The sequence below is a fragment of the Bos javanicus genome, chromosome 7, assembly GCF_032452875.1.
Source record: "Bos javanicus breed banteng chromosome 7, ARS-OSU_banteng_1.0, whole genome shotgun sequence".
In the NCBI taxonomy this organism is placed as follows: domain Eukaryota; kingdom Metazoa; phylum Chordata; class Mammalia; order Artiodactyla; family Bovidae; genus Bos; species Bos javanicus.
Window position 1 is genome coordinate 5,271,392 of NC_083874.1, and position 23,213 is coordinate 5,294,604.

Sequence of the window (23,213 nt, forward strand, 5' to 3'; positions counted from 1 at the left end):
TGAGTGAATGAATGAACAAAATGTGGTCCATCCATATAATGGAGTATTATTCAGCAATACTAAGGGATGAACTACCCAGGACAACATGGCTGGATGTCTAAAACAGCAGCCAGATCAGCTTGTTCTGCCTGCATTAGGCAACCTTAGCCCCAACCACTGCCCCTCTCCAAATCTAGGCTCTGCTTTGAGGAAGGACCATCAGTGAGCCCAAAGTCTGTCCCACTTTATTCAGTCATGGATTCAAAATTTGTGATGGTCACTTTTAAGTCCAAATCTAAAGGTATCCATAAAACAGCCTGCAGAGAGTTTCAGGCCGCTGAGAGATCAGGAGGGATGTATTCATTTCCTGAGGCTGCCACAACTTAAAACAATAGAAACTATTCTTTTTTTAAGCAGTACTGGAAGCCTGAAGTGTGAAATCACGATGTTGGCAGGGCCATGCTTCTTCTGAAGGCTCTAAGAGAGAATCCCTCCTGTACCCTTCTCCCAGCTTCCGGTGGCTCCAGGAATCCTTGGCATCCTTTGGCTTATAGGTGCATTAATCTCTGCCTCTGTGTCCTCATGATTTTCTCCCTGTGTGTCTGTGTCTTTTCTCCTCTTCTAATAAGGACACAGGCATTGGATTCAGGGCCATCCCAATCCAGTATGACCTTATCTTAATTCGAGTAAGGATACCTGCCAAGACCCTATTTTCAATGGAGTTCACATTCTGAGTTTCCAGGTAGACATGAATTTTGAGGGTACCATATTGAACCTGGTACAGGGGCCCTAACTTCTAAGTGAGCAGAGCATAGTTCCCTGGAGGCCATGGGAACCATGTCAGATGCATGGATAGAGGTGTGTACAGACAGCTCTCAGAAACCCTAGCAGCTGATGCATGGATGGAGTGAAAAGGGCTGATGCATGGATGGGGTGAGGAGGGGAGGCTTCAGGAGTGAGTCAGGAGGGGAGAGGGAGCTATGTGTCTGGAAGGACAGTATAATGCACCCTGGTACAGGAGTGATCACCTTGTTCTGATGCTTTTAAATACTCAGGTTTATTCTTTGCAGGCTCGGGGCAAGAGATACAGAGATTTGCACTCAGATCTGACTGTGGAGATTTAAGGTAACAGCCAGAATGATTTTTCAGAGAGGACAGAACATCAAGAGTCCATTTATTTGATGTGTGTGGATGAAGACTCCAACCAAGGGCCAGACAGTCAGACGTGTCTCTGGTATGTGAGCTCACCTGGCCCATCTTACTCTGTACACCAGTGACATGTCATTGATGGAGCCTCAGTATCATGCAGCACCCAGGCCTGTCCCTTCCCCGACTGGACTTGCTGAGCCTCAGTTTCTTCCTCTGTAAAGTTGGTCCATGGTCCTTAATGGATGAGATGGGTAAAAGTGTCCAGACACAGAAGGAAGGCTGACAACCTTATTTCTCCTTTCTCCTGTCTTTCTGCTCCCAAGATCAGAGGCCAAAGGGAGGAAAACAAGGAGGAGATGAAGGAGGGAGAGTTGACCTCCAGCTCTCAATGAGTCTGTTTTGTTCTGTGACCTTGGCCAAGTCAGTGGCCCTTTGCAGGCCTCAACTGCCCTATCTGTGAAGTGAGTTATAGGAATTTGGGCCTGAGGACCTCCAAAATCATTGTTAAGGTTCAGATATCTCCCAGGAAGACCTGGGGTCTTTCTCAGACCCCAGTGTTGGGCCTGGGGGTTTCCTATGTTGTCCAGAGGGGACTCCAACCTCTTTCTCTTATAGGTAGAGAAAACTCTGGCTGTTTTGGGAGAATGGGCAGGGGTATAGCATCTAAGACTTGGGGCTGGCTGGAAGCAGGAGGCAGGATCAGATGATATTCTGGAAGTGGGGCTTCACCTCTTCCCACAGGGCGGGGTTGTGCAGCCCCAAGTTTATTTGCATATGATGTGACCTAACCAATCAGAGCCCAGGGCCATTGGCCTATGGTCTGGGATGGGCCCCCTGAGGTCCCATCCCAGGTGGTCAGTCCCCAACTGGTTCAGAGGTCTGTCTCCTTCAGGTCAAGACCTTTGTCATGTTCACTGCCTGGTGGCCTGGAACCAGCTCCATTCACCTCCTTCTGACCCAGGTAAAGCAGATGGTCCTCATCGGTGGGCAGAAAGTCAGAAGGCCTCTTGGTTCCAGCGGGCAACTCCTCAGCACCCTGGGGGAAGGAGAGAAGAAAGTCACTGTCAGAGCCCCCATTTCTGCCGTGTCAGCTCAGATATTCTCCAGATGGGGACAGAAGCTCTGGGAAGACAGAGCCTGGGAGGAGTGGCACAATATCACCTTGGCAAGTCCTGTCCCTTCTGCCTCCAAAACCTCCACCCACTTCTCTCCCCCACGGCTGTGTCACCTATGGTCAAGCCTGTCCGTGCGTCCATGGATGCCTCTACCTCTCCTTTCTCTGACTCCACCTATTCTTCAAGAAAACAAATTATTTCCCCACAGCAGCTGGAGGAAGCTTTAAAACACTTCAAATCCCAAATCCCTGCCCTCACCATTGAGTCTGCTCTGACCTCAGGACCTTTGCACCTGCTGTGCCCTCCTCCTTCACTCAGATTTCCCAGTAGTTGTCTCCTTCTCATTCTGGACATTAATAATGTCACCTTATCCAAGAGGCCACCCCATCACCATATCCTGTTTTATTTTCTTCCTAATACTCACCACCTGCTTAGACCCTATTCCTTTCTTGCTTTAGCTTGCTTCTGCTCCTGCCAGAGCATGTCTGGGTACACAGCTAGTGCTTAATGAATAAGGGAATGAAATGGGGAATCCAAAGCAGGAGCAGACCTGGGTCAGACCCCCCAGGGACAGTGTTTCCTAAACTCAGGGCATTCCCATAGCAACCACATGGCTCTGGTCAATGTTGGTCTACCCCCTATCCTGTTTCTTATGTAAGATTTTTTCTAAGTTGACTCACGTTTGAATTAAGCAATTTTATTTTCAGGACAGACTTTATGTCAATAACTGAAAGGCAAGCCAGTTTCACTTGTCATAGACCGGAGGTATTTGTAAAAACAGATACAATGAAAATAAAGAGTATGAAAGTCTGCTCAGTCCTTGTTAAAGTGAGTAATAGAAAGCGTTGAAGACGTACTAGCTCCCAGCTGCGCCTTTCCACTGGCGGTAAGAAGTTGAGAAAGAAGACGGTGACTCACCATGTCACTTCCCTGAGTTAAGGTCACAAACAGAGCACCTGAAGCCACTTCACTGCCCCTCCCCCTGCTCTGGGATCCCAGCCCTGAGACTGACCTTCATCAAACCATCATCCAGGGTGGCCACCTCTTCCTTGGGGGCCACTGATGCTGTCTGCCGCATGAGGTCCCACCAGAGTAGACCAGGACCCAGGGCACTGCGCTTGGTGGGGCCTGAGGGGGCAGAGAGAAAATGGAGTTATTTAGGGAGGGTGGCAAGAAAACTGGAGACCAAGCCCTGGGGAGGAAAAGGGGGATCTCTGATGGCTTCCAAACCCAGATCTGACAGTGACCCACTGGGGACACTGGCAAGTCTCTGCCCTTCTCTGGGCCTCACTTTCTCATCTACACAGTGAGAGGTTGTAATAGACAAGAGTGGGTGGCCAGGAGCGTCCAACACATGGCTCCATTTGCTGCTGTGTCCCCAGTGTCTAGAATATTGCCGAACTTGGAGAAGGACCCAGTAGAGCCCTGGTGAATGGAAAGTCTGAGACTCAGGAAGAAAGAATAGGTATTCTTATCACTAGTGATTTCTTTTAATCTCTTTCCACTTCTTGACAGGATTCAGAGTTTCCAGAAGGGCACGGAGTTGCCAAGACTTCGGGGAAAAGATATTTCAGCACCAAGGACAGCGTCTTGTGACCCCTCCCCCACCATCCCACATCCTCCAGCAAAGACATTATCTTTGGAGCTGAAGAGAGAATAGAGAGGTGGAAAGGGGATGCCTCAGTTTCTGCCTTTGCAAAATAGGACAAATCCCACAAGGTGGAGGGTGTCATGAAGGCGATGCAGCAAAAGGGTGCAGATGCGGCCAGTATACAGTGGCCGCCTGACTGACAGAACGGTCCTCCTCCCCCTCCCTGCGGGTCCTAGAGGCAGAAGGTGGACAGGGTGACCTCTAAGGATGCCATATACCCTCCTTACCCGTCAGGCAGCTGACAAGGGCTCCACATAGCACAGTGCACACTGTGCCCAAGGCACCGTAATAGAGATAGGAAATGGCATAGAAGTTGTCAGCTAAGGTTTGCTGATCAGGGTCCATTTCCAAGCTAAGAGAGAGAGAGATGAGCATGAATCTAAAATCCATTTCATTTGCTTCCTCCTGTCTACACTCTCACAACCCAGCCCAGTCCTTCATGATTGCTTGTCTGGACGTATGCCAATTCTCCTTCCTTCTTGCTATCCCACCAACACCTTCAGGCAATGTCTACACACAAGCAGAGGAACATTACTAAAACGTAACTCAGGGCTTCCTAGGTGGCTCAGTAAAGAATCTGCCTGCCAGTGCAGGAGGTGTAAGAGACGTGGGTTTCATCCCTAGGTCAGGATCCCCTTGAGGAGAAAATGGCAACCCACTCTAGTATTCCTGCCTGGAGAATTCCGTGGCACGCTACAGTCCGCTACAGTTGCAAAGAGTTGGACGTGACTGAGCACATACAAATAAAACGTAACTCAGGCTGCCTTCTGCTTCTGCTTATCACCCTCAGAATCAAACCAAATTAAGCTCTAAGAAGAAAACAGGTATGAATCTTTATGACCATGGGTTTGGCAATACTTTCTTAGATATGACACCAAAAGCTCAAGCAACCAAAGAAAACGGAGGTAATTCCCTGACCGTCTAGTGGTTAGGATTCCACACTTTAACTACTGAGGGCTTGTGTCTAACCCCTAGTCAGGGAACTAAGATCTCGCAAGCAGCACAACATGGCCAAACAGAACAATCACAGAGGGGCTTCCCAGGTGGCTCAGTGGTGAAGAACCCGCCTGCCAATGCAGGAGGCGCAGGTTTGATCCCTGGGTCAGGAAGATCCCCTGGAGCAGGAAATGGAAACCGACTCCAGTAAAAAAGAAAAAAAAAAAGGATAAATTGGACTTTATCCAAATGGAAAACTTTTGTGTATCAAAGGATACTGTCAACAGAATGAAAAGATAACCCAGAGAATGGGGAGAAGACATTTGCAAATCATACATCTGATAAAGATCTAATATCAAGAATAAAGATATAAAGAACATATAAATTAGAACTCAATATGTAAAGACAGATGACCCAATTTAAAAATGAGCAAGGGATTTGAGAAGACATTTGTCCAAAGAAGATACAATATGGCCAAGAAGCACATGCAAAGACTGTCAACATCATTAGTCATTAGGGAAACGCAAATCAAAACCACAACGAGTATTATTTCATACCCAGTAGGATGGTTAGAATTCAGAAAAAGGAAGGGGCTAATAATAAGTATTGGCAAGGATGTGGAGAAGTTGGAATCTTTATATATTTCTGGTAGGAATGTAAAATGATGCAGTGGCTATGCAAAATAATCTAGTGGTTTCTTAAACGCTAAATATAGAATTACCATATGACGCAGCAATTCTACTCCTAGGTATATACCAAGAAAAAAGAAAACATATGTCCACACCAGCACCTGTACACAAACGTTCATAGCAGCACCAGTCACACTCACCAAAAAGTAGAAACTACCCAAATGCCCATCGACTGATGAAGGATAAACCAAACTGGTCCATCCCTACAGTGAAATACTATGAGGTCATAAAAGGATGAAGCACTGGGACACACTCCAGTGTGGACAACCCTTAAAAACACCCTTCTGAGTGAAGGAAGCTGGGCACAACCGGCCGTATGGTGCACAATTGCATTTATACCAACGTCCTCAGCAGGCAAGGCCATAGCGACAGAAAGTAGATTAGTGGTTGCCTGGGGCTAGAAGTGAAAGTCGCTCAGTCCTGTCCCACCATTTGTGACCCCATGGATTACACAGTCCATAGAATTCTCCAGGCCAGAATACTGGACTAGGTAGCCATTCGCTTCTCAAGGGGATCTTCCCGTCCCAGGGACTGAACCCATGTCTTCCGCATTGCAGGCCGATTCTTTACCGTCTGAGCCTCCAGGGAAGTCAGGGGCTAGAGGGAGGTGAAAATGGCAGTGACTGCTAAATTGTACAGGGTTTGGGGCTTTTGTCTTTTTTGTTTTTGAGGTAATGAAAATGTTCTTGAGATAGTGGTGATGGTTGCATAACCTGGTGAATATACTAGAAACCGCTGTTAAATGGCTACTTTGGTCTGTAAATGATATCACAGTTTAAAAAGAATCCAATTTCTCTGGTTGAACCTCATCTCCTATCCTTTCTTCTGCCATTAAATCCACTCTAACCTCACCATAGTTGGAAAGCATACACTGAACCCTGGCCTCAGAGACTTCGCACTTTCTCTTCCTTCTGCGGGCAACGCCCTACTCCCCGATTCCCAAGCCCCGCCCCGCATCTTCTCCTTCCCAGTAGGGACTCCGCTTCAGGATCCCTCCGCAACCACACTCTCTCTGGCCTCGCTTCCCCGCTCAGAGTTTACCTGGAGACCCTGCTGGAGGCGTTGGCAGTGAGAAGAGGGTCCAGGAGACCAGAGGCGTTGGCTGAGGGCACAGCACAGCCGGATGCTGACGACGGAAGGACCCCCATGGACTGCGCGCTAGGCGGGTACAGAGTGGCGCCCACGGCCACCCACAGCGACAGCGCCAAGCCCACTGCCAGCCCGGACAGGACGCCCTGGTGAGGGACCCAGTGTCAGCGGGGGTCGACGCTGACCCCCTGGCACTCCTCGTCCCTCACCCGCCTATTAATACTCACCGGTGTGTTGCAGGTGGGGACGAACATCCCCAGGATGAAGGCTCCGAGGAGAGGGCCGCTGATGACGCCCATGACGGTGAAGGAGCCCTGGGAGAGTGGGTGCGAGGGCGACTGAAGGCAGAGTCGTCCCACCTTTCCTAGCCTCAGTTTACCCTCTGGGAAAGGAAGACCTGGGGAACTCCACTGGCGGTCTTGAGACTCCTCTATGCCTCCGTTTCTCTAAAGGGGAAGGGATCCCCTATTCTCTCTCTCCCAAAGATGCGGATTCTCTCTCCTGACAAATCTGGTTCCATGACCATGCCAGGAGGAGGCCCTTCTTGCTGCCAGGTCACTACTCCCACCTCCCAGCATCCCTGTTTCAGGCCAGGCGGTGGCTATCCTGCTGGTGGCGTGTCAGAACTCAGTTCTGCCATCGACATGTATAACCTTCTCTGAGTCTCAAAGTGATGATGTCTCACCTCTTGGGAAGATTGGAGGGGGTGGGGTACTTACCTGGAGGACACCGCCCCCCAGCAGGGACGACAGAGCCGCCACGGTGAGACAAGCTGAGCCGTAGATGAGCGCTGTAGCGGATGGGGATGGCTCTGTCAGTGGGGAGAGGCTGCCCCGGCCCCCCACCCAGGTCCCCCCAACTCACAGAGCCCCTTGGAGATGATGACCAGTCTCCGAGGGGCCAGGCTCGGCAGCCGAGGTTTGATGAGGTCCTCCACCGTGACGGCAGCCATGGCATTGATGCTGGTGGATGCAGTGCTGGAACAGGGGAGTACAAAGGAGGGGTGTCCTCAGGGACTGGCCACCTCTTGCCCCCAGGGCTTACCTGTTTGAGGAGGCCCCCAGCTACCCACACCAACTGGCCTGCCAGGACCCAGCCCAGCTCAAGGGCAGAGGCCTGGGCAACAGAATCCTTCAAGAGCAGAGGAGAGGTCCGCCTCCCCACTCTCCCCGCAGACCTGAGATACCCTCACGGGAGCAAGGACACCCATGACCGAGGACATGAATGACACGTCTCATTACAAAGCAGTGATGGGGTGCAGAGAAGAGCCACATAGACTGTGGTCACAGCAGGAGCAGCGATGCGACCAGAAGTCAGGGGAGATCTGAAACTGCCAGAGTGTGAGGCCCAAGGGCAGGAGTCGGGGACCGCTTGGTCACAGCTGTGCCCCAGTATTCAGAACAGCAGTACCTGCCCTGTAGGTGCTCGACAAACATTTGTTTGAGGGAGGGAGGACAGAAAGAAGAAAGGGAAAGGAATTGAGTGTAACCCTGCTGCGCAACAGGGGTAAAGATCCCGGATCTGGGCTCCTTGTGCCCAGGGTATGCCTTCCACTAGACCCCACTTACTGGGGACTGAGCAGTAAACGCTGGACATGCTCAGAACATTACAACAAGGCCCCAGGGGCTCAGATGTGGCCAAGTGAGAGAGCAGGGTCACTCACCTGAGGGTGCCACTGTAGGCACAGGCCAGAAAGAGCCCAGGGACTCCAGGCAGGTCCTCAAAGATGTCCAGCACCAGCAGGGGCATGTACTGAAGGGAGTCAGGGGTCAACCTCCAGGACAGCAATGCCCCAAGGGTGAGGGCATCTACCTGTCCTCACACTGCACATTCCCAACACCCAGTGCAGACCAGACTCACAGTGGGCACTCAGCGCATGTTTGTTGACTGACTCTGCGATCCTGAGTCATTCCCACTTTACTGATGAAGCCAGTCAGGCCAAAGGGGGTCACTCCTTGCTTGAGGTTACACAGGCAGTCTGGGATCCGACCCCATGGACTCTGAACTCCATGGTCAGAGCTCCCCCCAGAGTGAGCACGTCTGGGTCCTGGCCTTGGTGCTACCCCTGACTTGCCTGTGGACCTCAGGAAATTGCTTTACTTCTGATCTCCTGCCTCAGTTTCCTCATCTGTAAATCAAGGGCCATGGCAGTCTTGGCCTCATCACATGTTGAAAGATTTTGATGGGAAACTAAGTGCTCGTGAAGAGGCGTGAGGCACAGTGTAGGTACTTGGAACGTGAGAGCTGGTCGTTACTGGCAGTGTCATCATTTCATGCTGAACTGTGGTCCCATGGCCTCCTTGATATCCCTCAGGGAGTCTGAAATGCCCCTCCCCTCCCCCATAACACTGCCTCACCTCCCAGATCCTCCTCTGTGTTGAGTTCTTCCCTGCCTCTGGACATTTGCACAGACTATCTCTCCACTAGGAATACTTTTCCAGCTTCACCCCCAGAGACTCACCCAGAGGCTCACAGTGGGGGTGGGTGGATAGGAGTGGCCTAGGAGCCTGGACCAGACTCACCTGGTCTGGGGCAGAGATGCGCCCCGCCAGGAGAGGGTCACAGTCAAGGTAGAACGTGAACATGACGACACCACAGGCCGCAGCGCTGGACACGATCAGGAACAGGCCCAGCTGGTTGATGAGCACGGCCCTGGAGGGGCGAGGTGGTCTCAGGGTTGCAGGCAGGGGCCGGCACATCCCAGAGGCACCCTGCCAAATACTCACAGCTTGGCTTGCTTCTCCGTGCGACAGGCCACGTAGCGCTGCACCTGTGCTTGGTTCACCCCGTACATGGAGAGCCACACCAACGTACCACCCACAACAAAAGTCCAGAATGTGTAGCGGCTCCTCGGGTCCAGGTCAAAGCTGGATGAGGACGGGGCAAGTCAGCCATGTGGGAATGCTACGCTGACTTCTCCCTCCCAAGTTGCCCCAGATGCCTATTCTGCACCTGATGGGTCTTAAAGGGACATTTGGGGCTAGGTTTTGAAGTGTGAACAGGAGTTTGCCAGACTAAAAGTTCATGGGTTTATTGAGTCATCCGCATGTATCAAAAAAAAAACATTTTTTTTCTGTGCTTAACTGGGATCTCAGAGAGCCTTCAATTCCCAGAGAGGGGGAGCCAGGGTGTTGTCTAGATTTTCTGTTTGGGGAGGGGAGCAGGAAGGGCTTCCTGGGGGAGGTGCCATTGGCTGGCTTCTCCCAGGGCAGAGATGCCAGCTCCATCACTCTGCCATATCTTCCTCTACATTTTCACGTACTCCATCAGGTTGATCCGGGAGTGGTTCTTGGCAAGCTCGAGTACTTGCCCAGGTCCACCCACGAGTGCAGTTCCACGAGCCAGGACAACCCAGAAACCACTCAGCATCACTAAGACCTGAAATACGTCGGTCCAGATCACAGCCTTCATGCCGCCCTGCAAGGTGTGACAGAGAGGGAGATAGGGGGTCAGATGGGGATCTGTCTGCGGCCTGTAGGGCAGAGCAGAGGTGGGAGGGAGGAGGAGTCAGATGGGGGACCTGGCGGGGATTTGGCCTGGCCTCCAGTAGTGGCTGGGACCAATGGTCTTCTCTGCCTCAGTTTCCTCATCTGTAAAATGGGTTAATAATAGTACCTTCTTTGGGGTATCATTGCAAGGAATAAATTAAGAAAAATATTTGGATGAGCATCTGTCACATACAAGTGTTCAGTGAGTGATGGCTGCCACTATTATTATCATTATTACTACTGCTGTTATTATTAGCTGTTGTTTTTACCCGTCCAGCCTTCACATCTTTGCCTTCCCTTGGCAGCTCCTCGGTTTCCTTCCGCACTTCCAGGTCATTCAGGTGAGGCTAATCTTGCTCCCAACTCCAGGAATAGCCAACAGAACATCCTAGCTCCCCAAACCTCTGCGAATGGCTCATCCTTCACTGAATACCAGTGCCAGCCAGACAGAACCCTCCTGGGACTTCAGTCAGTCCATCCTGAAACAGGAACTCACTTTCTGCTAGAATAAAGCCCAAAGGGATGAAAGCCCAGAGCTAATGAGGTTCTGAACAGATGGGAGAGAACACAGAGGGCTCTGTTGTAGCCCCTGGATCCAGCCATGCCTTATCCTTGGACTTTCAGCGATAAGCCTTTCAAATCACCCTTCATAATAAAGATGAGGAAGTAGGCCCAGTTGGGACACAGTCTTCCTCTGGAGAAAGGGAAGGGAGGGAAGTGAATGGGCCTGCCCAGGGGCTCTCCCACTCAGTGGGCATGCAGCCCACGTGGGGTGGGGTAGAGGGACATTCACCACAGTAGTGTAGAAGGTGCAGATGATTCCGGTAGACAGGAGCGATGCCCAGATGTCCAGCCCTGTCACTGCAAGGAAACCCTCCTGTTAGGTCAATTTGCAGGCGGAAAGCTTGGCTCTCACTGTCCTGGGGCCTTTTGGGGAGTCAAGTAGGATTCTTCTCTCCTAGAGCTGTCCCTCACCCCGGCAAGTCTCTAAGCCTTTGTTCCTTCCCGCCACCACCCCTCCCCACCCCCGCCCATTCAAACCTTGGTTCAGGATGAGCGCGGGGGCGTAGATCACTATGCCGGTATACAGCATCTGCAGATAGAGGGCAAGGGCCGGGAGGTTGGGGGGCACCTGTGCGAAGAGGGTATTAGGAAGGAGCTAGGGGGAGGAGGCCGGTTGGGGTACTTGACTGAGGGCAGATGGGCCGGGCCACGCGGGATCGGGATGGGGTCAGGTAGGAGGTCTGTGAGAGGCCGGTGGGCCAGACTTGCAAATAGAGCCTCCTAGGGCGGGGCCAGGAGGATTGTGGGTGGGGCCTGGACAAGGCTTTGTAGAGTGGGAGTGGGGTCGTGAGGGGTGGGAGCAGGGTTGTGGGCGTAACCACCCGATATTTGACCCGAGCTGGACCCTGGGGGCGAGTGCGGGGCCGAGGCCACTCACTGTAGCCACCAGGTACTGCAGAGTCCCGCAGAGCCGCACAGCCCGGCTGAAGCGCATCTCCAGGTACTACAAGGAGAAGCCGAGGGCTCGTGGTCACCTGGAGAGTCCCCATTCAGGGACCCGAGGCTTCTGGGTCCTTCACCCGCCCTCTTGGCTTCTGCCCGCCCACAGGAGGCCAACTCCACACTCTTGCCCACGGGGGAGAGGGGGGCGGAGGGCTCCCGCCAAGCATCCTTTCCAATCTATCTGCACACACTTGTGCACACTCGCCATCCCCGCGCCTGTGCATAGGGCGTGTGCCCGTAGGACTGCACCATCAAGAGTGCACACGTTGGTCCCACACGCTCCCACGCATGTCTGATCGTTCCCCTGGGGCTGCCGCCGCTCTGAGTCAACTTTCGCAAGATACAGACAGTGCCTGTGACTGGCTGTCTACTGTACGACCGGTCAAGATTGTAATCTTCGTGCTCACTGCCCCGGAGCGAGGTCTTGGGCAACCCGAGCGGAGAGGCAACCGCTCGAGGAAGGTAGGAAGCAAGCTGCGGGGAAGCGGGATTGCGAATCCGGAGCCTGCCTCCAGGCAGTCACTCGGGTGGACGCAAGCCCAGGCTTGCGGGGCGGGGGGGTAGGGGTGTGCCTGTTCACGTGTGAGCGCGCCCCTGGCCGAGCCTGGCTCCGCCCTGAGCAAGTTTCCACCAAAGAGAACCCGGACGCCGGCTCCTCTTCCTCCTTCCTGCCCCGGCCTCACTGCCTGCGGCTTCTTCCCAGAACCCTCCCCACCTGTCCATCTCGGAGGCTCCCCAGTTACAGCACCCGGGAGCCCGCCTGCAGCCCCCTGCACCACGGTTCAGAGCCTTAGGGCCTCCCCTGCCGCGTCCCCGCGTTCACAGTCAGGCAGGTCCTCAGGCTCTCCGGGTCCCTGCCCAGTACCTCGTAGGTGCTGGTGAGGCCCAGGCGGTAGAAGACCGGCAGGAAGAGCAGGGCAGTGAGCAGAGAGTTGAGCAGCTGTCCCAGGCACATCCAGAGGAACTTGAGGCCATAGCGGTAGGCCTCGGCTGGCACCCCCAGCACCTGGACCGCCGACATGAAGCTGGCGGCCAGCGAGAGGCCCACCGGCAGGGCGGACAGGCGCCGACCCCCAGTGAAGAAGTCCTCGGCGCTGCGCTGCCCGCCTCGCGCTACCCCGACCCACAGCCCGATGCCGGTAGACACCAGTAGCATAAGGGCGAAGACCCCGTAGTCCCAGGCTCCGAACGTGGCCCGCTCCTTTGCCTCGACGGTGGCCATGAGGTGCGTCCTCGGCCCCTTCCAGCCACCCCGCGTGTCTCGGCTGAGGGAAGTTGGCAGCGGCCGAGGAGGCAAGACAGCGCGCAGGTAGCAGGATGCTCAGCGGCGGCAGCGACACCGCGCGCCTGTCCCCTTTGGGCCCCCGCGGCCCGGGGCTCCCTGGGCGAGAAAACTGGCTCCTCGCTGCAGGTCCTCTGCCTCCCTGTCACCCCTCTTCGTCTTCGCGTCTGTCTGTCCGTCCACCTGGTCTCTCGCTCCGTCCAGGCGCCCGGTGCAAGCGGTACGTCCCCCCGCCCGGACGTCTGTCCCCGTCCTTGGGAGCTGTGCTCAGGGCTGACAGCAGGAGGTCTTGGTGGGGCTTAAAGGGGCAGCTCCCGCCGGCGGCGGGCGGCGGATTTATTGGGCTCCGGGTCGGCGAGACTCCGCCCCCAGACCTGGGGCGGGCAGGACCCGCACCCGTTCCGCCCTGTGGACAGGACACTTAGGTGGCTGCTCGGGGCTGGGGGGAGGCTCCCAAATGCCCCCTTCCCCCCTGCTTTGTGGGGCACTTTCCGCTGACCATAAACTGTTAATGTCTCCCTAGGACAGGTGGGGAAACTGAGGCCACACAGCTGGGAGCAGGGGCCCAGCGTTCAGATCCCTGTTGTGCTTTTGTACCCTGAGCTAAGGGGAGCTCACTCACCCACAGAACTGGGGTTACTTTCAAGGTTGCACGGTCCCATAGGGAAAACTTGCTCTGCTTGAACCCCTCCCTCAATTGGCACTTTGACCCTCTCCGTTTCTCTAGAGCCTAGCAGGAGGGCATCACCAAACCCGGCCCTCAGGCTAAGTTGAGTGGAAGGCAACAGGTTCCTTCAAGTCCTGAATGCCATCCATATTTGAGAGAGACTTTGCGTCTCTCTGGGCCTCAGTTTCCCCATCTGTAAATGGGCATAAAATAGCCCTTGTCTCAGAGGAACAAACTGAACCTGTATAACACAAGCCTGGCACAGAACAAGTACCTCATTCATTCATTTCTTCATGTATTCATTGGTTCCTTCACCAAACATGCATTGAGAGTCTACTCTGTGCCAGACATTAAGTGTAAAATGGTGGTCATGGCAGAGGGGCTGTCTATGACCATGTTCCCAAAAAATGGAAGGACATGACTACCTGGGGAAGTAGGGTCTGGCATGTCCCACAAATGAGACCAGAGGTACAGAGGAAGAGGCAGTCCCTTGTCTTGGGTCATGCCCTCAAGAAACCCACACTTTGTCATCTGGAGGTTCTGGCCCCTGGGTTCGAGTCCTAGGTGGACCTGCAAAAGCTGGATTCCCTCCTCCATAAGCAGGAGGGATCTGAGAATCTGTTCTCCTAGGGCACTGGGACCCTCCTCGGCCTCTGCCGCCCCCTGGTGGCCTCCTCTGGCCTACACACATCACCCAAGCTGGGTCCAGCGACGGCCAGGCAGCCTCTCGTTTGACCCAGGACTGTCTTATTCTGTCGCCGTGCAGGGCTGCAGAGCCGACCTACTCCTCCTTGGAGATACGATGCCGCGGCTCCTCACGGGCATCTACTGTCTGCTGGGATGCACCTTTCACTTTATGGCAGAAAGCGAAGAAGAACTAAAGAGCCTCTTGATGAAAGTGAAAGAGAGTGAAAAAGTTGGCTTAAAGCTCAACATTCAGAAAACTAAGATCATGGTATCTGGTCCCATCACTTCATAGCAAATAGATGGGGACACAGTGGAAACAGTGATAGACTTTATTTTGGGGGGCTTCAAAATCACTGCAGATGGTGACTGCAGCCATGAAATTAAAAGACGCTTACTCCTTGGAAGGAAAGTTATGACCAACTTAGCATATTAAAAAGCAGAGACATTACTTTGCCAACAAAGGTCCGTCTAGTCAAGGCTATGGGTTTTCCTGTGGTCATGTATGGATGTGAGAGTTGGACTATAAAGAAAGCTGAGCGCCAAATTGATGCTTTTGAACTCTGGTGTTGGAGAAGACTCTTGAGAGTCCCTTGGACTGCAAGGAGATCCAACCAGTCCATCCTAAAGGAAATCAGTCCTGAATATTCATTGGAAGGACTGATGTTGAAGCTAAAACTCCAATACTTTGGCCACCTGATGCAAAGAGCTGACTCACTGGAAAAGACCCTGATGCTGGGAAAGATTGAAGGCGGGAGAAGAAGGGGACGACAGAGGATGAGATGGTTGGATGGCATCACCAACTTAATGGACATGGGTTTGAGTAAACTCCAGCAGTTGATGATGGACAGGGAGGCCTGGCGTGCTGCGGTTCATGGGGTCACAAAGAGTCGGACAGGACTAAGCAACTGAACTGAACTGAACACCCTTTGCCTTTGCCAGAAGGCTGCGGAGGATACCTCGTTCCTCCTCCCTTCCCTTCTCTGCTGCATCCTCCTCAAAAACCTGTTGGGAAAGGGAAATGCTGGAAGATTCCCCACAAAGGCAAGCAATAAAATGCAAATATATGCAGATTGATGCAAGTTCGGGCAAAAGCTGTCCTGTCTCCCCAAGGGGTTTGGGGTGGGGAATTGTCCCTTGCCAGCTCCTCTCTTCTCCTACCCTGGTGGAAGGAGGGTCCAGGCTGCAGACAACACTTGGGCTGAGTCCCTTTCATTAAGCACCTACTGTGTGTAGGGCCCTGCACCAGCCACTGGGCACACAACAGGATCCAGGTGGACATGCCCTGCTCGTGGCCGCAGGGCTCTGATCAAGCCAGCAGACGAATACCCATTTCAGAAGCTAACAGATGACAAGAGTGAAGCAAGGTCAGAGATGGAGACAGCCTGGGGGAGGGAGGTGGGGGACACTTAATGTGAGGCCTCAGAGAAGGACCCTGCAGGCAGAGAATGAGCCAGGTTTGGAGAGAGCTGGGGATAGGGCTCTGAGGTTGGAAAGAGCAGGACAGGGAGGATCACTGTAGACCTTGAGCCTTGGAAGGGGTCTGGATTTTATTCTGAGGGAACTGGGTGGGAGAAATTGGAGAATCTGGAGCAAATGAGGGACCTAGTTTCCCTGATGGGTCAGTTGATGAAGAGTCCACCTGCAAAGGAGACTCAGGTTTGATCCCTGGGTCAGGAAGACCCCTGGAGAAGGAACTGGCAACCCACCCCAGCATGCTTGCTTGCTTGGGAAATCCCATGGACAGAAGAGCCTGGCAGGCCATGGGGTCATAAGATTTGGGCACGACTTAGCGACTAAATCACCACAGGTTCTGAAAAACCCACCAGGTCCACGGCAGGGGTTGAGGGTGGGGAAAAATGGGTAGATTCAGAACATGTTGTGGATTTCCTGGATGGTAGGCTCAGAATTGGAAGCCCTGCTGGGTGGTTGGTAGGGGGCGGGGGGAAGTGTGGAGGAGGGCAGGGAGAAAGGGGAAGCAGTTATGCCTTCCCTGACTGTGATTCCAATTATGGGATGGGAGGAGGGCAGGCAGGACCCGAGGACTCCCCCTGGATGGGGGAGAGGAACAGGGCAGTCCCCGAGAGCCCAGCAGCAGTGGTCTAAGCAAACGGGGCAGGGATGTCGGGGTGCTGAGAGGATTTCTGTTGCCACCACTCCTGGCTGCTGACTGGGCATCCCCAGTGTTCTCATGTCTCCTTGGAGACAGGGCAGGGGTCAGAGAGGTTGTGAGCTGTTCCAGCATGACCTGCTGGGTATGTCCTTGAACATCCCATCCTGCTTTCAGTAAAAGCAAACCATTTTTACCAGTGGCTGTCATTTCCTGTAAGATTCCCTGATTCCAAGTCCTGAGGATTCTGATCCTGTGGTTCCCAGAGTCTCTCTGGGTTTCAGGATCTATCACGGGTCACCCGGGGCCCCCGGTTGCCTTGCCTGACACAGAAATGAGGTGCGGGGTGGGTCAGGGAGGTGCGGCTCTCCTCCAGGGCTCCCAGCCCTGTCCAGTATGGGACACCCGGCACCTGGAGAAGCCCGGGGGCGGGACCTGGAAGTGCCTCAGCACCTAAGGGCCTGTGAGGTGCAGATTCCTGCCCACCTTTGGGTTGGCTGCGTGAGCCTGGGAAAAGTCTTGTCCCTGGGCCCGAGCTGACCGCTGAGGGGAGCCAGCAATCCAGGTGGCCCGTCTTGCTCCACAGGCCCACACAGAAGGGCCCATTTCTCCCTGGCTCCGGGCCTTTGTGCTGGTTGGTCCTGGCACAACTACCACTGGAGACTTGAGGGTTCGCCTCAGTGGTCCTCACCTCTAGCCAGCTTCTGGACGACTGCGCTATGCACGCTTTGTGGGGTAGTTGCCAGGGGTGGTTACGTGGTAGGTGGTGTCAATGGACAAGGTTATGCGACGACAAGTAGACTGCAGGATTGGGGGTATGAGTAGGTGTGTTAGCAAGCTGAGGGCTTCCTATGAGATTGACCCCATTCCCCAGCTGGTTCCCAGGCTGTAATGTGGATGAAATTTTGGCAGAGCTTCAAGGCGGGGGTGGGTGTGCATGAGGGGCCTTTGTGGGGCCCTCCCTGGCCTTCCACTTTCCTGGTGGTATATTCTCCCACCTGACATTTCTGGCCTCTCAACCTCTAGCTCATCTGAAGCCTGAAACCTAAGGGATCACCGTTTCCAGTTTATACAGGAAAAAACTAAGGCTCAGAGTGGGCTGTGACCTGCCCCAGGAACAGAGATCAGGAGTTTCTTGGCCAAACTACTGCTGGAGAACCAGCCATGTTCCTATATCCCAGCCAGATTATTTCCTGGAAATGCATGCATCACTACTGCTAGTATCACACGCCCATCCTTTAATGGAAAGGAAGCTGCCAAACTTTTCTTGGGTGGCATCTAGATATGGAGACACCTATTAATGAGAGAGAAGAAATCTTTAGGGTAACCAGGAATTTCTGCCAGAAATCACAGGGTTAATGAAATTATCTAAGCAAATATTCCAGAAAAATTTGGCCGGACAAATATATCTTAAAAATCAGGAGGAACTGCCCTGAGGAAAAAGCATTTATAGCGTATGTGGGGAAATTTCTTCAGCCTTTTGCTCCACATACCTGAGCTTTTTTTTTTTGGCCACATCACAAGGCCTGCAGGATCTTTAGTTCCCGACCAGGGATCGAACCCAGGCCCCAGCAGTTAGTCATGGAGTCCCAACCACTGCACCACTAAGGAATGCCTGTATCTTACCAACCCAGCAGCCCCTGAGAGGAATGAGTCAAGTTCCTGAGATTTTTTTCTATGAGCGATTTGTCTCAGGACAGAATGCTTTCCACATAAGGGAAAGCAAATCCTAAGGTTTCCTTTCAGCCATCAGCTAGTTCACCCGTGGTGTTGGCAAGGTTGAAGGAAAATAGTCCTCTTATTGAGAGTTAATTAGTATGTTAGTGGTAGGCATTTTGGCATTAATACACAAAATCTGGCCCAGCACTGCCAGATCTGGGCTTACCCACGTGGTGCAGATGGGGGTAGAAGAGTGTTCATTGGCCACCACGACCCTCAGATTATTTTTAACTCCTCCTGGGGTCACAGTGACACATGTGGTCTGTGCCCTCAGTCTGGTGTGGGACAGTCCTGTGACTCCATCACTGTATGGTCTACAATCTCCAGTGAGGCAGTGATCTGTGGTCTAGGCAGAGGGCTCAGCAATGTAGGGAGGTAGGGAAGAGCCGCCGGTGCTGGCCTGTGTGAGCTCAGTCACTTCAGTTCTGACTCTTAGTGACCATGGACTGTAGCCCGCCAGGCTCCTCTGTCCATGGATCCTCCAGGCAAGAATACTGGAGTGGGCTGCCACGCCCTCCTCCAGGGGATCTTCCCGACCCAGGGACTGAACACTTGTCTCTTACGTTCCCCCATGTGCAGGCAGGTTCTTCACCACTGGCAAGCCCCAGGCAGGGGCTAGAACAGGCAAAGCAGTCACCAAGGACCCAGGGCCTGTCTTTCCCGTGAGAATGGTTAGCCATGCCTGAGACCTGCCCCGGGAACCTCTCCAAGAACAGGTGGGATTTGAAGTGAGCCGATTTTTTGGAAACCACCCAAGATCATCACGCCAACTAAATCCCTCCTTGGCCAGGTGGGGGAGGGGAGGCTGTGCCCTTGTCCAGGAGCATGCTCCTCCCAGCCCCCACTCCACACTACCTCTTTGTGCCGCAGCTTCTTCCCCATCCACGGTTCTCTGGAAGACAAGGCAGGCCCTGACTGACCTGTGTATCCACTGCCTGCAGAACAGTGACTCCCCAAGGCAGCTGAGCAAATCTAGTCAGTGCCCTGATCTTCTGAGGACGACACCAAGGTACAAAGTGCCTGGATTGTCCAAGGTGACACCACCAAGAACTGAATTCTTAGCTGTGCCTCAGCCTCCTGGTTGAGGAGCTCAGGGTGGGATTAGCTTCATGCCTGGAATTCCCCAGGCCTCAAGTAGACAGATGCCCGCTGAGAGACCGTGGCCTCCTAGGTGGGATTAGGACAGCTTCATTCAAGGGGCCCCCAGCTGGCGGAGGGGAAACAAGCTAGCATAGCAGGCGCACAACGCTCTTGGGCGCCCCCTTGTGCCTGCTCTGAGGATCTACAACAGGACTGGAGGCTAGGTAGGGAAGATCACACCTGGAATAGAACCAAACCCACAGGCTTTTCCCCCAGGGTGCAGCTGTCCTTTTACCACCAAGAAATGATGGGGGGGGGGCGGGGCGGCGGGGGGTGGCACAGAGCTGAGAAATACATATAACATGGCAAGCAAACCAGATCTGGGGCCAAAGCTGGGGCCTGCAGCACACCCTGAAGCTCACAGCAGAGCTGCCTGACGGCACTGAATGAAGAGAGAGCTGAGTGGGGAGGAGCTCGCCCTTCCTAGACCACCTCCCCTTAGGGAGAATCCAGTGCTGGGCCCCTACTCAAGGAGAAGAGGACCCCTCCCAGCGCACTCACAGCTTGGCTGCACCCTTTTGAGTTCTGCAGGGTGTGTCAAGAAAACAAGAAGTGTATATGGGCACTCAGTTTTCCCACTAAGTTTTATTTGTGCAGCCCTGGGGACAGAGGGCCTGAACCTAAAAGAAGGTGTTGGGCCTCTTGGTGGTGAAGCGTGGCTTGTGCTGGCGACGGAGGACCCGGTGGGGCAGTGGGAACTTGATCTTGGAGTCCTGGGACAAGAAGAGGCAGGTAAGGGAGGGTGGCGGTGGTGGAAGGCTCTTAACCTTGTCTCCCAGGGACCACTGAGGTGTGGCCACCCCCCACTGGGCTCCTGCGTCAAACCCGCTGCTTCATTGCATCTCCGAAGGCTGGGGGAGCTGCCAGACCAGTCTGGTGTTCCAAGAGAGCCCCCTCAGCCCAGCCCGCCCAGCAGGACCCGGAGGGCACTCACGTGGAACTGCTTGACCGCGGGTCGGCGGCACTTGCTGGCTGCGATCTCCTCCACCTTCATGATCTGGATTGAGTGGGCCCGGGCTCGGTGCCGGGCGCCCATGTCTCGGTCTGCAGAGACCAGGAGGGGGCAGGGTGAATGTGTACACTTTTCCATCATGGGTGGGGAAGGAGGGCACTCGGGGACCAAATAGCCAAAGCATCTGGCCCCAGCAGGCTCCGGCTACCAAGTGTGTAGAACCTCCAAATTCACTTTGAGGGGCACGGCTGCAGCCCCACAAAGGCGACGAGGTAACATTTGCTGTTAGCACCTCTGTTTAAACCACTGCTACAAGAAACAGCAGTTCTTGGGTTTAGGTGCTTGGATTCTGGTCCCGGCAGGTGACACACGCTGGGAGCACCCAGGGTTGCTAATGCCAGGTCCCATCCCCGGACAGGGGCTGGACTAGGTTTCTGGGAGGTAGCTGCATCTATATAAGGGCTGACCTTAAACCTCAAGAGGAGGTTCAGATGCAGTTGGTGCTGGTGAACCAGACCCCCTCCTCTCCACCCACCCCCGGCCCAAGTCCACTTATTGCCAGGTTCCAGAAAAAGGCACACTTGGGGCATCCTCTCCACTCCTAACCCAAAGCAAATACCTCCCCTGCCTCGATCCCTGAGGACTGCCCCCTAGCCCAAGAAGCCTCTTGCATTTCCTGTGCATCTGTCTGACAGGGAAGTGTCAGACTGAGCTGCAGGTGCCTGCCCTGTTGAGTCTAAAGCAGAGGCCCGGCGGCTTACAGCACTGGGTGACGGCGCCGGCAGTGGTCAGATCTCGGTACTCCCGGTACATGTTGTGGGTGCCGCTGCGGGAGTCATAGCGCAGCCAGATGCCGAAGTTCTTCACTCGCAGGGGGGACTTCTCGAACACCTGTCAAGGAGAGGACACGGGCTGAGGATAGAACAAGTGGGCCTCGACCAGGGCCCCCCACCATTCCTGAACCTCTGCCTCCAAAGCTACGAAGGATGGTCCAGTCCCTGGACCTCTCTTGCCCGTCTCCCAGTCCCAGCACCTTCAGGCACCTGAGGGGAAATCTCCTGTCTGAGGGAAATCTCCACGCTAACCAGAGGGATGCAGGGCAGTCCAGGCTGGGATGCTCCCCCGACGGGGACCGACAAAACTTCGGAATCCCCCCAACCAACCAACAATTCTCTTGGGACCATCTGGGCCATAAAACCATCAGTTACCCAATGCAGCCTCACTGTGCAGAGTCCAGCACTGCCCCCTCCACTTTACAGATGAAGCCCAGGGTTTTCTCATTAGGTAAAGGGCACCAAGCCACCTATCCCATCCTAATGTAGGGCATGAAGACCACAAAGGAACAGGATCAGAGGCTGTAAAGTCTGCTAAGTCTGAAGGGTGACAGATGCCCCATGGCAAAGTGTAAATTCACCCCAATCCCACCCAGCTTCAGACACCCCATACCTGTCCACAGTAGACAATTTCCCCCGAGGATTTCTTCATCTTCTTCAACTGAGACACAAAGTACCAGAAGCGGGACTTGGCAACAACATGATTAGGCGCAAAAATTCTCATGCGATAGAGGGGTGGCGTGTGGCATTTGGGGGTCGGCAGGCAGCGCCCCACCACCTTATACTCTCGAAGCTAAAAAAGAAACAGTGGTTGAGGTGGGGACCAGCACCCGAAGTCTAGAGGCGACTGCGGAGATTCACTCTGCTCCCTTCCCCAAGCCTGTTGACAACCGGATCAGGGGATAGAGAGGGTCAAGTCCCACCCCAGCGCCTTCCTGGGATATCTGGGTGACTGGGGGTCATTCCAGTGTCCAAGCCTTCCACATAAAAAGGAGTGAGAGTGGGGAGGATTAACCCAGGTGCCTGAATGCCCTTTGCCCTGGCTCAGGAAAGCTGGGTGAGGCTCTCAGCCCCTCTCTCCCTTCACATTAGCTAGGCATAGACCGGGGGGAGGGGGGGTTGCCTCCTTCCTCCAACACCTCATCTAGTACACAACAACCTGTCAAAATGAAAATTCGGGACTCCAGAGACTGACCGGCTGGGAATCTCACAGCCAACTCCAGGCAGAATCAGGACAAGAATCCAGCTCCCTGCCCAGCTATGGGTTTCCCGGACTTAGGTCATGACTTGCAGCTGTCTCAGTTTCCCAGTTGCAGTCCAAGAGGTTTGGACTCCCAAGCAGAAGCTCTCTGTTTGTACAGATACAACAGGGATGATATCTGCTACGTTCAAATCCTGGGATACAGTAGAAAGGAGCCATCTCCACAAAATGGCTCATCACCATTTTACTAATTAATGTCAGTAGAAAATAACCCCAAACATCACAAACTCCATTCTTACTTTAACCTCTCAATCTGACTCATCGGCCTCCCAGACCACCCATTCAGGAAGGGACCGATGCGGTCGGACCCCTTTCCAGTGTGCAAACTGGAGCTGGAAAGCTGAGAATGACCCACCCAAAATGCTTCTCCGCAGGGTCTACTCTTCCATCTCTGAGCCCTAACGCTGATTTTGCCCAGCACCTGCCACAGCGGTTAAGACTCCCACTCCCCATGTCAGCCCCGAGTTATAATAATTTTCTTCTACTTCTCTTACAGCCATACCAAGAAAACACAACACTATTGCCCGCCAACTCCCACCCTTGGCACCATATTCACTTCGCAAAAGGAGAAACTGAGGCTCGGAAGGTCGATGAGGTCCCGTGGCGCGTGTTTCCACGCCGCTCAATTTGTCTCTTTCTGTGGAAAGGAGACTCGGACTCCCCGGACCCCGCGGTTCCCGAGCCGGCCCGGGCCACGCTCTGGCCTCCCCACGCGGCTCCGCAGTGGCCGCCATGTTGGCCGCAACTGGGGACCTCGGCGCACTGGCCCTAACCGGAACGCGCACTCCCCGGGTGTCCCATGCCTCCTCCCGCAGCCCCCGATTCAGTCCGCGTCGCATTCTCTGACTCCTTGCCCCACCGCGCCAGCCTTACCGTCCCTGAGGCCTTCATGGCGCCCTACCCACGACCGCCACCACCCTCGGAAAGGAAGTGGCCGCCCTCGCGCAGCCGCTCACCTTGATT

The 23,213-nt window shown here is 54.1% G+C and overlaps 2 protein-coding genes and 1 non-coding gene across 3 annotated transcripts; all 3 read right to left on the bottom strand.

Moving 5' to 3' along the window:
- Nucleotides 1–1,017: 1,017 nt before the first annotated feature.
- SLC5A5 (solute carrier family 5 member 5) lies at nucleotides 1,018–19,659 on the bottom strand. Its single transcript, XM_061421606.1, has 15 exons — nucleotides 12,468–19,659; nucleotides 11,538–11,603; nucleotides 11,138–11,189; nucleotides 10,890–10,957; nucleotides 9,871–10,025; nucleotides 9,335–9,475; nucleotides 9,131–9,260; nucleotides 8,272–8,360; nucleotides 7,473–7,585; nucleotides 7,328–7,398; nucleotides 6,836–6,922; nucleotides 6,561–6,754; nucleotides 4,122–4,246; nucleotides 3,256–3,371; nucleotides 1,018–2,164 (listed from the first exon to the last, which is right to left on the bottom strand). Exons 1-15 carry the CDS (start codon nucleotides 12,822–12,824, stop codon nucleotides 2,000–2,002), a joined length of 1,929 nt encoding a protein of 642 aa, XP_061277590.1. The 5' UTR covers nucleotides 12,825–19,659; the 3' UTR covers nucleotides 1,018–1,999.
- A 102-nt stretch (nucleotides 19,660–19,761) lies between these two features.
- Nucleotides 19,762–23,213, bottom strand: RPL18A (ribosomal protein L18a). The gene is made up of 5 exons (XM_061421607.1): nucleotides 23,124–23,213; nucleotides 21,603–21,782; nucleotides 20,918–21,047; nucleotides 20,139–20,248; nucleotides 19,762–19,917 (listed from the first exon to the last, which is right to left on the bottom strand). Exons 1-5 carry the CDS (start codon nucleotides 23,139–23,141, stop codon nucleotides 19,825–19,827), a joined length of 531 nt encoding a protein of 176 aa, XP_061277591.1. The 5' UTR covers nucleotides 23,142–23,213; the 3' UTR covers nucleotides 19,762–19,824.
- Nucleotides 20,368–20,501, bottom strand: LOC133252211 (small nucleolar RNA SNORA68). Its single transcript, XR_009737834.1, has one exon. It is a non-coding gene; the product is annotated as a small nucleolar RNA SNORA68 (small nucleolar RNA).